This window comes from Chamaea fasciata, unplaced genomic scaffold (assembly GCF_029207755.1).
Source record: "Chamaea fasciata isolate MVZ Bird 193981 ecotype frontalis unplaced genomic scaffold, bChaFas1.0.hap1 SCAF_20, whole genome shotgun sequence".
NCBI lineage: Eukaryota > Metazoa > Chordata > Aves > Passeriformes > Sylviidae > Chamaea > Chamaea fasciata.
Genome location: NW_027094105.1, coordinates 5865554 through 5882926, shown reverse-complemented (window position 1 = coordinate 5882926; position 17373 = coordinate 5865554). Strand labels below are relative to the sequence as shown.

The 17373-nt window shown below is 47.3% G+C and overlaps 1 protein-coding gene across 1 annotated transcript; it reads right to left on the bottom strand.

Moving 5' to 3' along the window:
- Positions 1 to 1778: 1778 nt before the first annotated feature.
- On the bottom strand, positions 1779 to 16435 carry DOLPP1 (dolichyldiphosphatase 1). Its single transcript, XM_066201614.1, has 8 exons — positions 16296 to 16435; positions 8003 to 8103; positions 6333 to 6417; positions 5973 to 6072; positions 5052 to 5150; positions 3654 to 3782; positions 3053 to 3142; positions 1779 to 2582 (listed from the first exon to the last, which is right to left on the bottom strand). The coding sequence occupies exons 1-8, from the start codon at positions 16369 to 16371 to the stop codon at positions 2546 to 2548; spliced, it is 717 nt and encodes a 238-aa protein (XP_066057711.1). The 5' UTR covers positions 16372 to 16435; the 3' UTR covers positions 1779 to 2545.
- Positions 16436 to 17373: the final 938 nt, after the last annotated feature.

The window sequence follows — 17373 nt, the reverse complement described above, 5'->3', positions numbered from 1 at the left end:
GCAGAGTACAGAGGAGAGTTTATTACAGTGTCTTACAAGAGCTCTTCCTCTCCCTCACTCCTAAGAATTACTGTAGGAAGCTTGGGTTTGAAGGCAACATGAAGGGGAACAGCTTTTTACACTGCACTGCTCTCCATGAGGAGATGAACCCTTTTCCCTGTGCTCAATAGGTGTTTCCATATTTATTTTTCCCAGCAGTCTGTCATAACAGCTCGAGAGGCTGGGGAAGTGCTAAGCCACTCCTGAAAGAATGCACTCCTTCAGTGGCCTTGGGGAAGAGAGGTGTGATCTCTGTTCTGGCTTTGTAAGTTCACTTACAAGAGATACAAAGAGAAAATGAATTGTTTTGCAAGACATAAGTACCAGTTTTCAAACTGAAACATATGGTACCACCATGTCACAGGACCTATCTGATGTCCTGTCTCACCCCAACAGAGCTGGTCTAAGGCAGATCAGTCCTTGTGAAAGCTGCAAGATGCCTCTTTATTATGATGCACCTTCGAAGCAGATCCAGTGCTTGGGTCCTTCAGATGTTACAGGATTGCTTATGTTATGCAAGTACTAAACAGTTCTTAAAAAATGTTTATATATATACTTGCTGTACCAACTGAAAACAGTTAATTTACTACCAATAGCTATTTAAACACAGAAATTTAAACAGCCTTCATTCCTGATCTCCTGGATCAGGATCACTTTCTACAGTTAACACTCTGGGTGTCCAACAGCAGCTCCCACTCCACACAAACACACAAACTCCTATAGCAACAGGCACAGATGAAAACTTAAAAAAAAAAAATATAACCAGGATGAACAGAAAAAAAAAAATCTCACTTCAAGCAGCTTTATAATGCAGGAGTCTGATTAAAGTGGAAATAGTAAAACAGGCAGCAAGACTGAGATGTGACAGTCATTTTACCTCTGCTCATGACTGCATCGAAGGCACACCGATGACCTTTGAGCCAGTTCAGAAGCTGTCCTTTATCTGTGAAAGTTCAAGTCAATTGTGCTTTGAATAAATACTTCTCTGTAGTTACACTTGAACTGCTGCATTATATACTAAAAATACAGAAAGTGTCCATGCACAGCCCTGAAGCACTTTGAGTATAGCCCTTGCCAGGTCAACTCATGGGTCACAGAGGTCATAGGCATCACCAGCACACAGAGATGGCAGGCACACTCCCACAGAGACACAGCACCCAGAGCGCCACTGGCCAGACGGAGAATCAGAATGGAAGAAGGATGGAGAGCAAAACTTGCTTGTAGGAGTTCAGCATTCAAGGTTACAGCTGCAGAACCCCCACCAAGCTACTGTGATAACTGGCAGGAGCCTCTGCTAGGACAAGTTCCCTGCTTGGGAAGTTCATGGATGGAGTCTAACAGGACTCTTCGAGGAATAATTCAGAGAGCAGCTGAGCTAGTTATTAGTCATTTGCCTTGTTGTTCATTTGTGGTTGTCACTGTGTTCATTCTTAAAAATCCCTCCTTTAAGATTTATCAGAAAAAAATAATAAAATCCAGTGCTTAAGACAGAGACCAGCAACTGAATTTTGTAAGGCTTTGGGCTGACTCTTACTGGAGCACAGCACTGCTTATAACCAGCGGGCTTCCCAGTGCCCTCGGCACACTCAGTACAACAAAAGCTGTACAGATCACAGCAACCCTGAGATAATAAAAGTATAAAGGAAGAAATGGAATAAATGAGATATGCATGATTATCTTGCCACCTAGAAGAGATTCTGAAAAGGACACTCTTGCTAATTACACAACAGGAGCAGCAGTGGAAAAAAAATAGGAGTCAGTATATTTGTGGTTTTCCTTTGTTTTACACACACACTCCCCTTAATTGGTATCCGTGCAGGCTTCCCTGCAGAACTGTCACTAGTGTTAAAAATCAGATCTTTATAGTCTGTCTTTTTTTCTGTACAAAGTACAGTTGGAATTGATTTTGATCTCCCAAACTGACTGCAGAAAGGAAAGTCTTCCTCTCCCTTCTGTCACCCTTCCTAGATCCCCTCCCTCCTAAGAAGCATGTAAAAATTAAAAGCCCTAATTAAACATGACCAACTTGAGACTAGTTTTGTCATCTTCTTCCAAAAAAGAAAACCCCGAACAATAAAAAAAGGAAAGGAAAAAAATAACACACAATCAACGCCTCACCCACCCCATAAACAATAGTTCCATTTAAAAAAATAAATAAATAGTGTGTATATTTCATGCTGAAAAAAAAAGTCACAGAAAAGGTTCATTTTTGGTTTTCCCTCCCCCGAACACGACACCAGGCATTTTCTCCCCCCTCCCCTGACGTAGACACGATGGTGCATCCAACCATGTGCATCTGTGTTCAAAATGAGTTTCTACTCCTGCACGGTCCCACATGCATCAGGGAGCATCCAGCTTAGCTGCTAAAGCAGAGCAAAGGCTTTCAGGTTTTGGGTATGGTCCCTGCCTGTTCCTTTGGTCCGTCTGTTAAAAGGCTCCTTGCTGCTCCCAGGTCTCTGCTCTTGTCTGTCTCCGTTAAAACGCGCCCTGGTCCCCACGTTCCCGGTCACTGGAGCTTCGTACCCAGCTTGCGCTGTCTGTTCCTGCAAGGCAACACAGCCACGGTGACACAGGACCCCAACCCCAGCCCAGGGGGCTGCCACAAACCAGAGGGAAATATAGGAGGATTAAAGTATGCCTCTGCTTAGCTCCACGCACAACTGAAGCGTCCCCGCCACACCCGCCAGGCAGATCAGCCCTTCCCACTCTCCACACTGCCAGAACATCCACCCTATCTTCAGTGTACACAAGCTCACACGTGGATGCAAGATTATAAACGACTGCTTGCAAAAACCAAGGGCCAGGGAGCTGAAATGCTACTTAAATGAGATTAAATTCTTGAATCACACCCTCTCCAGACTCACCCTGTTGTTAGCCCACAACTTGATATTTCCTTACTTCAAGCTATTCTACCCACAACAGCCAAAAATTATCAGCTACATATCAGAAAATTAATTAATAACTGCATCTGAAAGGTCAGAGCAGCAACAGCTCCTCCATTCCCAACACTTACCTTGCTTCTGCTCTTGTGACTGTGTATTCAAACCACAGGATGTTAGGAATGAGGCTGGTATCTCGGATTAAAAAGAACTCTGAAATTGGCCTGAAAAAGGACAATGTGGCAGAAAGGGGGAATAATTAGACCTTCTCCACTGCAATTTTGATTTTTTAAAAAAGCACAAAACCTGCTCTAGTTAACAGTACTATTCTATCACTTCCGGCTGGGTAAAGGATTCTTTGTTACATTTAATCAAAACCTTTGTTTTCTTTGCTTACACAATATTTTCAGACTATGTTTACATGTAAATAGCTCTGCAATTTGACTAGGTCATTTGACATTCATTAAGAAAGGTCTCCTGCTCATCTTGCAAAAATTCCTCCAGCACACTGCCACATCTCCACTTTAGTAGGGCTTTAGAAAATGTAGCAATTGATTGAATTCCCTCTTCCCCATCCTTATCAAGGACACATGATCCTTTGTATATATGCATGCACAAGAAAACATGGAGGAACAAAGCAGGTTACACAACAGCCGGTATGCAAAACTGGGACAGAGCCCAGGAATTCTCATTTCCAACATCCGTAACAAACCTCCACAGAATAAAGAGACTTACCACGCAGCTATCCTCGGGAAGAGGGGAGTTAGGATCTCCTGTGTGAAGGCAAACCAGGCTATGGCCATGATGCTTCCTGCCACACCTCCATATAGGACTTGGCTCCAGGTGTGGTAAAGCAAATAAACCCTGCAGTGGAAGACAAGAGTCACCAGACAGGCTTTGAAACAAAAGGAGCCAAGACTCAGGAGCTGAGATGTCACTGGGCCCACAGATGTAGGTTCAAGTTACCCTCCAGATGTTAAAAGTGGGTGTGTTTTTCCAGTAAAAAGCTGCCAAAAATAGTGGGGGGGAAAAAACTGGGGAAAATTTTTCCCTGCTGTTTCCCTGCAGTTTCAGCTTGGAGCACTTCTAGTTTGAGCTTAACTCAATAACCCTCCACATTCTTCTTCATTCATCTTTGGATCAGCTGAAGAACTAATACTGTTAAGCTCCCAAAAGAGACTTTTCCAGAGGTCAAGCCCCTCCAGGCCACCAAAGCTGGGGCTTAATGGCTTTTAAGAACATGGACACCATTTTTTTTGTGATTTTGCTGCTCTCCAACATGACAGGAACAGAGGCTGCATGACCAACGTGTTCACTGTCACTGCAGCCACTGAGAGCTGCACTGTTGGCCTGTTATGTGTGCACAAGCTACATTCAGAATTCTTTTCACCCACGTATCATTATGAACATCTTATCTGACCTTCTGTCTAACATAGGCCACTTGATTTCCTCTAATTTTGTTTTAATTAGACCATATACCTCTGACAAAACTGTCCTGCCAGGATTTTAAAATAGTTAGTAATAAGTAATCAGCTGAAGTGTACAGTCAACTGTGCCAACAGGTAATTACTTTCCTGTGGAAAATGTGACCCTATTTCTATCTTGAATTTGTCTGGTTTTCCAATCACTGGAGCTCACCTTACATTTAATCTACTAAAGAAAAAAAAATCACAATCACAATTCCATTTTCTTTATCCATCTCAATACAACTAAATCTTGCAAGCCAACAGCTATAAATGTTTTGATTAACTAATGCTCAAGCAAAACAGTGGGATTGATCAACTGTAGCAATCCACATGCTGCACATACTGGCGTGCCAAGGCATGGGGCAATGCTTCCACACTTAGTGCTGGAGAAAGGGCGAGGCAGCAAGGCTGGATGGAGCATGGCACTGGAGCCCATGGGGAATTGGCACAAGCTCAGCTGATTTGGGGTTTTGTAAATGCTTCTGTGAAGCACCACACACACAGCACCTTTGTTTATTGGGTCTCATGGCAACACTTCTACAAAGCTCTGACTTGTACGGCGCAGTGGAGAATACGGTGGGAAAGGCAAAATAAGGAATGCCAGGGCTGCTGGCTGGGACAGGCCACGAGGCTCTATGAGAGCAGAGGACGAACAGTTGCTCCATACCTACTATATGAGACTAGCAACGCCACTGTGACGAGGCAGATGGACAGCACGTGTCGCCATAGTAAATCCAGAAACCTCGCATTGTTTGTTTGGTGCATTCTGAAAGAGATGGAGAGCCATTAGCACACGGCAGGGAGCTGAGCAGTCCTGACTTCCCTCCCACTGAAACCCTAGGAAAGCTTTACTCCACCGGGGTCATGGGCAGCTCAATCCCATCCCAGCAGCAACCTGCCCCACTGGCAGCAGTTAAAGAGAAGCCAAGAAGCCACACGTGTTTTCTCTCCAAATGTGAGCAGGGATTGCTGTGATGGAAAGCAGGATGCTCACGCTGATGTGAGAGGCACGTGTTGAGCATATGCAACAAGGAACCAAGACAGAGTCCCTCCATCACCCACACAGCCAGGAGGAACTGTGAGTTTTGTCTTCCTCCACACAGAGAGAGCCACAGACAGAGCCATGCCCCAGCAAGAATTTTGTTAAAGCACAGGTAAAACCAGTACTTGGTAAGGGAAGTCAACTAAAAAGTCATGCAAGTGGACAGCTAGTATTATCCAAAAGACTGAAGATAACCCCACTGAAACTGAGACAAAATGAGAAAGCAGCTCTTCATTTCTCCTCCCTATCCCCCACCTCTTCCCTCACTCTGGGGCACCATCACAGCTTAGGAAAAGAAATTTGGGAGACCTTTACCCTGACAGGTAAAAGGAAATCCACTCACATCCCCCAGTTTTCAGCCTTGGTAACTCCAGCCCTACATTCAGATGGAGACAGACATGCTCCAATCCCATGCAAGCCACAATAAATTGTGCAGGTCCTCAGATTTAATTCCATTATCCCACTGAAGTGGCACCCAGCAAGGGAGCCAACCCATTCCAGGTGTTTCAACGTATTAACAGCCAAAACCTGACCTGGAATTTTTACCTTAAATAAAGGAACAGAAAGGAATAGACAGAGAAAAACCACATGAATTGGGAGTGGCTGGACGGCATCCCATATTTCGTGGTCACTGTTGAATGGGCTTCTGGGAAGAGAAGAAAAAAAAGAGTATGGTCAAGGTATGGTCAGCAGCTGGAACACTCCAGATATGAAGCCACACCACGCTGCTGGAGCATGCACAAAGTTCCCAGGACATGTCCCTGCTCAGGCAGCTCTGTCAGCCTCTTTACACCCAAACACCCACAGCCAACGTGAGGCAAAGGGGGAAAAACCCTCTAAGCCCCCCCAGTCAGCATTCCACCCAAACCTCCCCTGACACCACCACACTCAGGGTCCGTACCCTACCTTCGCATGGCCGAGGTTCCCGGATTACATTTTTTATTAACCAGTTCACTCCCTCGTTGAATACCAGCCCTCCCAAGAAAGAGATCTGTGAAGGCAAGACAGCTGTGTCATCCCCTCTAAGAGATCCTTCTACTTGCCAGGCTCTCTCTGTTGACAAAAACCCCAAACATTATGTTTCTAATTTTCTTTTTTGACTACTAGGGTTAAAACCCGTGGCTTCCAAATTCTATACCTGAGGAATAAAAGCATTTGTTTACAGCTCACTTTCTATTTGGCAACACATTGTGTCCATGCAGCTTTTCACCAGCTGATACACAGGAAGATGTCACAGGAGAGCACTTCTGCCAGCACCTTGCATCAGCAAGTGCAGAAAGTGACCTTTTTATTAGGGCAGGTTTTTGGGAACTGGCTTTTCCTGATGACCAACAGGGGGAGTGCAGACACTATTATTTGGGTAAATAGTTTAAAACAAAGGTGACTTTTTAGGCTTTCTGGCTTTTCCCTCTGTGAATATTTTCATCTTGAAGCTGCTGTCTTCAGACTAAGATGAATTCACATTCTGAGCTAAGCCAGACCTGGTAGCATTTATTTTTACACTTCACAGTTCATACACCTCCCCTAAATTAGCCCTGCTGCTATGATCAAATTCCCAGCTGGTGATGACACTCTGCCTCCTTAGCACTCATTCCCATTCCACATGATGAAGCAATTTTTCACTCCACATCCTGAGCCACAGATCAGGCTGCTGCAAGTCAGCCAGTGTCTCTCTCCAGCCCAGTGGTGACTTCCCACGTGAAGAATTGAGAATCAACCTCAACACTTGTCTCATTACCAACAGCAAACAAATCCCTGTATTGAGAATCCCATAAATCTGTGCAATAGTTACTCTGGTTTCTTCTGCCTTTTGGGCCAACACAAAACCTTTGAGTTGCCAAAACTGAACAGCAGCCTCCTCTAGTTAAAAGTCCTATTCCCAGGTCCCTTGGGCCACTGGTTCCCATGACACTGTGGCCCTACATGCAAAAGGTGCTGTCAAAACCCCTTCAGTGGCCCCCGTTTTGTCTGTTTATTGAGGACAAATGTTACAAGAGGTTTATACATCCTAGAGGGAGTTTATCCACGACACTGAGTCCCAACTACCTGGCAGAGCAGACAGAAAGCATTGTAAGAATTTGGATTGAAACAAGTCTCTTCGGCCCCTGGTATTCAACTCACATTTGAAATGCAGACCTTAAAGACAGATCCACTCCCTTGGAAAGCTTTAGGTTTTATTTTTATCCCCTTTTCTGCCTCAGTAGTTCAAAGAAAGTGCATCCCCCTGAGTTACACACACTATTTCCTACATATGCTGCCCAGTGCTATGATCCTACTGGATTCTGGGAGTGTTCCCACCCTGCAACAGCATTCTGTACTTCCTCAGACATGTCCCTCGATGGTTCTGGACAGATAATGTCCAAAACACACCAGAGTAAGAGAGAAGTCAGAAAAGGCTGAGCAGCCTTTTAACCCGGTATGGTGCTAAGTGTCTCCTGCTGTTCCCTGACAGGAAGATGGCTTTCCTCAGCTTGCTCCTTATAGAGAGAAAAAGAAGTGTGAATACAGGAGCCCCAGGTGAGAAAGGAAAAGACTTTTATCATGAGGAGAGGCTGGGAAGGGAGAGAAGGACTCACCGTGTGAAGCTCTCTCTTGAATATGATGAGTGTTACAAACCCAACAATTATGAATATTGGACCGAGACTCAAATAAGCTAAAAGCTGGCCAGAGAAATCACCTGGGGAAACAAACAAGAGAAACAAATCAGTGTGAACTTCACAGGTACTTGCCTGCCACCACAACATGGGTCAGTCAGAGCCCTGCATCACAGAGCAGAGGGGCAAACTCGGCAGCACAGCAAGTCTGTCCCTGTGTTCCAGAATGACAGAGGAGCTGAGGCAGGAGACAGCAATGCTTCCATGCAGGCTCAAAATCAGGGATGAAAAGAGCCTGGAATAATTCAGCAGAGATTACTGCCACCCAATTTGCAACAATAATCATGGGTGTGGGCCTAGAGTCACTTTAATCCAACATAAGCACAGGCTGCTGCAAGAGGCAGCATCTTTCCTTTCCCCTCGTTCCTGTTTCTTCTCTGTGCCAGCAAACAGTCCCCAAGCAAATCCTTTCCCACTCCCTCACTAAAATGGGTTAGTTTTCAGCTGGATCAGCTTCCTAATCTGTCTCACCATGTGTCTGCACGAACACTAGCATTAGCAAAATGGGAAGGAAATAAATAGCTAAACATAGCAGGAGATGTCAGGGAAATAAAGGAGACTCTGCCTTTTTAACCAATAGCCCACTTGTACCACACAGAAGGGGATTTGGGCCCCCAACTCAAATAATTAACAGTCTAGTTAACCCTCAGGGAGAATGAGAGACCTCACAGAGGTCATAAGGTCCCTCAAAACCTTTATTCTGAACTACAACAGACACAGAAGTGGGCAGCAACAGTAAGGAGCAGCTGTGCATTTTGATCCAAGTTTCTCTTGCCTCTCTTCCCCAAAAAGGGACACATACAGAAGTATTTGGAGAAAAGATATCAGCACAAATTCTGAGGAAACAAAAAAATCATCGGAGCAATTTTGCTCCAAGATCAGCAATTCTTATCAGAAGAGCGAGAACTGTCTGCCAGAGAGAATCTTTACACACAGAAGACACCACAAACTCACTGTATGAACGTGGAGAGCAACAGAAGAAGAAACGGGTACTTTGTGTATTGGCTCTCACAGACCAGATCCTCTCCATCCCATCACTGAACACAAAAGGACCAGCCCCCACATAAATTTGTCCTTCCCCCCTCTCAAAAGGAAACAGGATGCCTCTGCCAGGCTGAGCATTGGACTCATTCCTAGATCAATTCCACTGCAAGACACCCAGTCTCCCCAGCCCACGCACCCACATTTCAAAGCAGCACTTGGCAAAAAGGACTTTAACCCCAGCCTGAGTGCTGGAACTGATAAAAAAGGAAGTTATTGCCCCTTCACAACAAAGTTCATGCTGCTGATGTGATTGACACATAGTTGTGGTTACATCAGGTATAGTGCATGGAAGCCTCTGGAATTCCAGACTCTGGGTTAAATTTGGGAATCAGCAGCAAGGATTATTAGCAGGGGTTAGGTAAAAGGAGGAAGATTTGGAGGACAAGTACACTGAGTTTCCACTGAAATGAGGTTCTACTTTGGTTTTAACTGGAAAAGCGTTACAAGATGCAGAATTTGAAACTTTTCTTGCTCCATATGGCAGGTTTGACTTGCATCAGGTGCACTCTAAATGCTCCCAAAGCAATGGATTATGGTGACACAAAGGGGATGTAAGCGACAGTACCAGTTACCTGGCAATAGAGAATCAAGCCCCTTATGGCTTTACATAAATCACAAACTCTCAACAAAATGAGTTCTGTTATCAATGATGAGGGAATTCATGAGAGAAGCCACCTTGTCAAGAGACAATTAACTACCCTGAAAGCCTTAGGAATACTTTCCAAAAGTCTCAATTCCAGCATTACTAAATAAAGAGAGCTCATCATCAAGAGATCACCACATTTCAGATCATTCACTCTGTTAATCCACAGTACGTAAAGGCTTAGCACTTCCACACCAAAAGCCTTAATTTTGTCAAGTAGAAACCAAACCAGATTATTTATCTTCTCGGAGGGTTCTATTTCTTGTGCAGATGGTGGAAAGGTACTTAAGCAAGCAGTCTTTTAATTTAAACAGGATCAGCAGTGGTGAACTCAAAATCCTCTGTTACATTACATGATAACATTCCCAATAAATCAAATTACTCAACTTCACAGGCACAAAAACCACACCTGCGAGGGGAGCCAGCACTCTCAGATGTGCCTACGGGCACCAAGTCCAATTCTCAATCTCAACACAAAAGCTCCTCAAACATTTCAGCAGCCCATTTAAAACAGAGCAGACAACACTAACAATACTTCATGTTCCCGTGGCTAATGGCAATTAAACACAGCCACATTCCAAAGGCACTTTTTCTACGGAGGAGGCAAACGAACAGCTGGGCACTGAAGGCAGCACAGGAGCCACCCCAGGAACCCACTGATGCCATCACAAACCCGGCTGGATCAGCAGCTCAAGGCAGAGCTTCAGGGACCAAAGCAGCTCTGAAAGGGCTGGAAATCCCCAGCGGAGGAGACAAAGTGAGCTCTGAGAGAAAGGGCAGCGCTGCTCAGCGCTCAGTGCTCCGGGGGCCTTGGAGCCTGATCACTTCTGTCACTCCTGTCTCCTCTCACGCTCCAGCGCGCTCCGAGACTTATTCCCAGGGAAAGGAGACGTGCAGGAGAGCCACAGTTTAAAGTCCAGTCAGATCTAGCAAGCAGCATCCCTTGCCTTTTTCAAATAAAAATTAATTTTCCTTTAATTTACTCAACTTGGGGATTTTAAAGCAGTACCTCCCACCAGCAGGAACAGAGACAAAATCTCTGCAAAAACACAAAAGGAGAATCTACTTAATATATGTCTTGGGTTTCACTTAGTTTTAAATTCTGCTTTTTTGAAGTCCAGCTTTCTCTGGACATTATTTGGAACTCAAAAAGCAAAAAGAAAGGATGCAACAGCCTCATTTTTGGGCAGCAAAGAGATAAGTACGTGCAGCACTATACATAGCTCAGACACACGCTATTTTTTCAGCCTTCATTCAGCATCTACTTCTGCTCCAATTCAACATTTTACCCAGCATCCTGTCGGTGGAGATGGCTGAGCTTCACCACATCTACTGAACCTGTATAGGATGTAAAAATGTGAATCAACAGCCCCCAACCACATCCTACCACAAGACAGAGCCTTGCCACCAGCACTTCCTATTGAAGGATCTATTTGTGGCACTGCCACTGGTTGTGTGTTCTTGGCTAAGAGCACATGTGCAAGTTGCACAGACAACATGCAGTGTATGTGTTTTACATGGGCATTTACATCGTTAAATATCCATAATATAAAAGAGTCATTTCCTCTGCTTGTGTATATCCCCAAAACAGGAGCTGTGGGACAGCAAAAATATCTGCAGGAAGTTTTAAATTATGGCATAAAGGCAGGAATCAGACATAACTTCTGCAGGGAGATTAAACATAAACCCTGCTTTAAAGCAGCCAAACAAGAGTGGGATCTGCTTCTTCCAAGAGACACTGCTTAGCTATGGAATGAGCCCTGACTTTTGAGCTCCCACCCCGCAGGATCACAGGAGGGTTATCAGAACAAACATTCCTATAGGAGCTGCATGTGCTGACACTGAACAGCGACAAGAACTGCTGAGCCGAAGCACAGCCACAGCACCAGCACCTTTGAACCTCTTCACCCACTGACTGATTGTGCACACCTGCCCCTCCAACTGTGCCCGGCCGGAGGAAACATCCTGGAGAAACTGGGAAAATGGGAACATTCTGTCACTCTGCAGAGAAAAGGTCTGGCACACCAGGTTTCTGTCCTTGAAGAATTTGGCCAGTGTGAGGAGGTCCAGAAAGTCCCAGAGCTCTAAGAATCCCAGCTGCACTGAAAAGAGGAAGTTTTCTTTCTTTTCTCCAAATAATAATAAAAAAAAACCCCAAACAAACCAGGAACTCAATGTTTCTCCAGTGAAACTCACCCTACAGGCAGGAAGTCCCTGAAGATGAGTTTTAAGTCTGCAGCACAAAGTCACCCCATGCAAAGCGATGCATACGGGAAAAAACAACCCTAATTATACCCATGACATGACAGGATTGAGTTCAGTTGTTATCAAACAAAAAACCCTCAGACTCAATGTGTGCCAATACCTTCAGAGTAGCATCCAGTGCTCTGCAGCAGTCGAAAAAGCAAGGAGAACATTTTTAAGAGCACAACAGAAGTTACTGTTACAGCACTACAAAAATTTATTATGCAATTCTGGTGTCACCAGCTAAAAAGGGAGAGTACACACAGAAAAGGCAAATAGAATGGGGACAAAGATAAGTATGCGACAGCAGCCACTCAGAAAACATCAAATAAATCAGATTTTCAGCTGGAAAAGGAAAGCAGATGATATAACAGTTCTACAAAGTCATGAATTATATGGAGAAATTGACAGCAAACAATTGCTGCCTCTCACTGCACATGAGTGTTTGATGAAATTACTGAGCAGTGGACTTAAAAACAGAAGAGAAACAACAACGACATTAAGCTACAAAGCTCAGTGCCAAAGATACCGTGAGATCCAAAGCGGAAATGGATCCAAAGAACAATTAGAGATACAGCTTTTATACATCCATCAAAGGACTTAACAGTCCTGATGCAATCACCAGCTCATTACTGGAAGGACACAGGGAAGAAGGATTATTCCTGCCTACCTGCCAGCAACCTGACACTATGCCAGATCATTCTGAGTCTCACCAAAGCAGAGCTGGTAATACAAAATGCTCCAGGATCAAAAAATTCTGAAAGCAGCATCAGGATGATATTTTTACAGGCTGTCCTCTGCAGCAGCAGGCTTTAGCACACCCATGGCAGCACTGCCATGGTTGGTTTTTTTTTCACCCTACGTTTAATCCTAACATTCCCTATGGAGAGTATTTCAGTCAGGTCTCCAAGATTCCATTCCTCAGACCAGCCTGCATTTGATTACCACAGCATCCATCTGCTGTTTCCCATTTGTTCTCCTCCAAGTGGACATCACAGAAAGCCCTGGGGAGCTGTGCAGCCACACAAGCAACGAAGGGTGGATTTGATGTATCGCTATGGATAAGGAAACATTAGATCAGAACAGGGAGCACCTTTCTGGAGACACCTCTCCCCTTAATAATTAGAAGCTGAAGTCCAAATCCAGGCTTCATCTGCCAGGCAGAAACCAGCAGTGACAGCTTTTTACCCGGTCCTAGGGAGCGGGATCGTCACCCATGGCAGATGAAAGCTGGGGTTCTGCACTGGAAATCTTTAAAGATGTGAGACTTTCAGAGGCAGTTGCCACAGCAGCTCAGCAGCCTCTGGATCAGCCAAGAGCTGAAGCTGTTTGCCACAGAGCAGTGCATGACATGCCAAGACAGCTTAATAATTGATGTTAGTAAAAGCAGGATCTATTTCCCATTCCAACCCCTCTCAGCAGCACAAGGCTACATTAACTCCACAGTGCTGAGCATGCTGCCAACATCACTCCTTTATAAATATACATTATCTAGATGCATTATGGACCTGGACTTAAGATGTGCCCAGGCTGAACACAAACAGCTTTCTAAACAAAGTTAAGAGCACTTTCCCCAACTCCAGGTAAAAGCACCAGACCTACCGTTGACTGCAAGTCATTATTTTAGACCAAAATGATGTTGTCTGCCTTGACTTAGTAAAGCCTGTGACACTGCTTTCCACAGCATTCATGGCTTGGATGGGTGCTCTGTTTTCCAGGTAAAAACCCTGTCCAGGCCCAGACTGGTGGGGAATGGAGCTAAATCCAGCTGGGGCTGGGCTCAGTTCTGAGGCAGGCTCTGTTTCACATCTTTATTAATGATCTGGACAAGGAGATCGAGTGCACTCTCCGACAGTTCACCAGTGACACCAAGTCTCCCTGTGCTGGACACCGCTAAGGCCCCACCTCCAATCCTGGGGTCAGTTTTGTGCTCCTCACAACAAGAAGGACACGGAGGGGCTGAAGCATGTCCAGAGAAGGGAACAGAGCTGGGGAAGGATCTGGAGCACCAGGAGCAGCTGAGAGTGCTCAGCCTGTAGGAAAAAAAAAGAGGCTCCTGGGGGACTTTGTGGCTCTGCACAACTCCCTGACAGGAGGGAGCAACCCGGGGACAGGTGTCGGGCTCTGCTGCCAGGGAACAGGGACAGGAGAAGAGGAAACAGCCACAAGTTGCACCAGGAGAGGTCTAACTTGGATGTAAGGAAAAGCTTCTTCACAGAAAGTGTTGTCCAGCCCTGGCACAGCTGCCCAAGTCAGTGGTGGACCCCCCATGCCTGGAGGGATTTAAGAGCTGTGTAAACGTGGCACTTAAGGTTTAGTGGTGGCCTTGGCAGTCCTGGGGGAACAGCTGGACTCAGTGATCTCAGGGGCTTCTCCAACTTAAATGACTCTATGAAAATAAATTAACAAACTTTTATACCTCCAGCTGGTTTATTGTTTTAGTCCTTTGTCTCCACTTTACAGGCTTTCATAAACACATGTTTTATCCAAGATAAACACAGTGCCCATCCCCTCCATACACAACCCTAAGCTGGGTGGTGATTTACCAATCCACACAATCATCTCCTCCCTTTGCCTGTCTAAGAGCTTTCAATGCAGAGAAAACAATCAGGTTATGTCACATTGTTCAAGATCTGACAGATAACCCTTGTGCAGCGATTTCCACCACCTTCATTTCCCAAACCAATCCAACAAATGGAGCACAGGACGCTCTGTGTATACTGTCAGGTTCAGATAAGGAGATAAGATACAAAGATGAATATATCAGCACTACTGGCAAGCTTATTTCCCATCTCTCCCAAACTGACACATTTAATATATTTGAGAAGGGGGATGGCAGAGGAGCTTACAGTGTGGAGGAAAATGCAAGACAGAAAAGGAAATGCCAATATTTCACATAAAGCATCAACAGAAAACCATGAAACAGCCATAAGGGGGAGGGCCAAGAAATAATGTATCTCCAGTGCCAGATATTTTTTCAGTGTTGTCACATTTCAGGTCTCCAGGCTAAATGGGCACTTTCAACCCAGAAGATCCCTAAGCACTTTAAAAGCTTTAGGAATTGCACTACTGGGAGGAGCTTTCATTAGGAACTGAAATCCAGCTATTGAAACAGGACATACAGCAACACTTCACGGCAAGTTGGGGGCTCACTAAAACTGGAAATACTGAGAATAGTGTTTAGACAAGATTTGGATTTTGAGCAAATGGTTAATACTGTAACTCTGACACTTCATTTTTCTTTAATCTCTGATTATAACAAGCACCCACACACAGCACAGAGCATCCACAGGAGCTCCAAAGGACCAGAGGTACTGATGGGACACAGTTTAGACATATGCCAGCTGAACACAGACCCATTTGCTCTTGCACACTGGCACATCAGGAGTTCATGCCACCTGGGTCAGGCTGCTGGTGTGCAGGAACTTTGCGGATCACACCTATCCCAGCTGGAACAGGCCATGCTGCACTCAGACACCTACTGCTTCTCATCACTGCCAGGACCCAACAAGAGCTGAGCCACAAAACATCCCGTGCCTGGAGTCCTCAGGGCATTTCCCTTAGCGCTGACTGACCGAAGTGTTCCCAGAAAAACCACCAGATCCACCTGGGACAGGGACACCCTGGCACCCCCAGTCCCAGCACAGCCACCGAACCGCCCCGGCAGCCGAGCCCACCCCGGGAACACGGCCACCCTGCCACATGCCCACTGCCTGGGGTGCCACGAGGGCCCCCAGAGCCCGCTGGCACGGTGACACACCCAGCCAGACCCCCGGCACACGGAGCAGGGAGGTGACACCGCCACCGGCGCGCCGCTGGGGCGGCAGCGGGGAGCTGCACACCGTGGGTGGGACCCTCGCCTCCAAGCCGGGGGCACCACACATGGCCAGAGGGCTGCAGAGGCAGCGAGGCGGCGGTATGGAGCGGGCAGGGTGGCAGTGGAGGGCCGGGCGGCTCCGGGATCCCCGGGAAGGAGCCGCCCCCCCAAGCCCATTCCCGGTCCCATTCCCGGTCCCCTCACCCGCGCCCCCCCTGCAGCCCCCCAGCCCGGAGTCCCCACCGCGCATGCGCAACGCCGCTCCCGCCGTGGCTCCCGATCTGGCAGAGCGCCTCGCCGCCCCCCAACGCGCACGCGCGCCCTGCCGCCTCAGCGCTGATGCTCAATGGCTCACTATTTGGCAGCCGCCAGCGCGGCCCTCGGCGGCGCCGCGGGGCGGCGGGAAAGGGCCCGCCGCGCCAGGAGGCACGGTGGGGAGGCCCGGCGGCGGCGAAACGGAGCGTTACCTGCGGGATACTCGACGTGAGTGAGGGAGACCGGCCGCCACGGCGCGGGCAGCGAGCACTCCCCGACTGCGGCCATCTTACCCGGATACCGGGCCGGGCCGCTACGGCCAATCGGGACGCTCTTGAGGGGCGGTGCGGCCAATGGGCGGGGGCGCGGGGACCGGCGGGCCAATGGCGGCGTGCGGCAGGTGAGGCGCCGGGCGGCCCAGCACCGCCCAATTAAACATCCAGCCCGGGGAGCGCCTCAGCCAATCGGCTGCCGGCACCGCAGCCCGGCAGTGGGCGGGCGCAGGGATCGGCACAGCCAGTCGTAGGAAAGGCGGGCGGCAGAGCGTTTCGTCATTGGCCAGAGGCGCCGTGCGGATGGGCCAATCGGCAGCTCGCCGTGGCGCCAGTTCTCAGCCAATCAGCGGCGGCGCTGGCGCGGCGGGCGCGGGGCGCTGAGGTGGGGGCTCGGCGGGAAAATGGCCGGGCTGGGCTCCCCTCAGACCCCGGCGACAACGGCCCGAGCTCCCCTCGCATCCCTGCACCCCGGCACGGCCCGCTCCACGTTTCCCTCACACCCCGCCGGGGACAGCCCGGGGGTTCCACTCTGGTGCCGCCCGGTCTGCCCTCACACCCCGCTGCAGCCGCCCCAGTTGCTGGTTTAAAAAAAAAAAAAAAAAAACTTAAAAAAAAATCACGAAATACAAAAAAACAGACGGATCTAAATCAGAATCTTCATTTCAAACGGGTATTATTACATTCAGCTGTACATCACAGCATCTACATCACTGCCGTACCCCGGGCACATTTCTCTTTGCCCCACACAGGGGCGATTCACTGACAACGTCCAAGCGCCGTTGAAAATGGATATTTGGATTTTTTAAAATAACACTTAGGGACCACATCTAGATCTGTAAAGGAGGACCAGCTCCCGTGTGGACGTGCATACGTGAAAATAAAAACCAGGAATAAAGTAATTGAATCTCAGAATGGTTTGTTTGAGAAGGCACCTTAAAGCCCATCTCATTCCACGCCCTGCCATGGGCAGGGACACCTTCCACTATCCCAGGTTGCTCCAAGCCCTGTCCAGCCT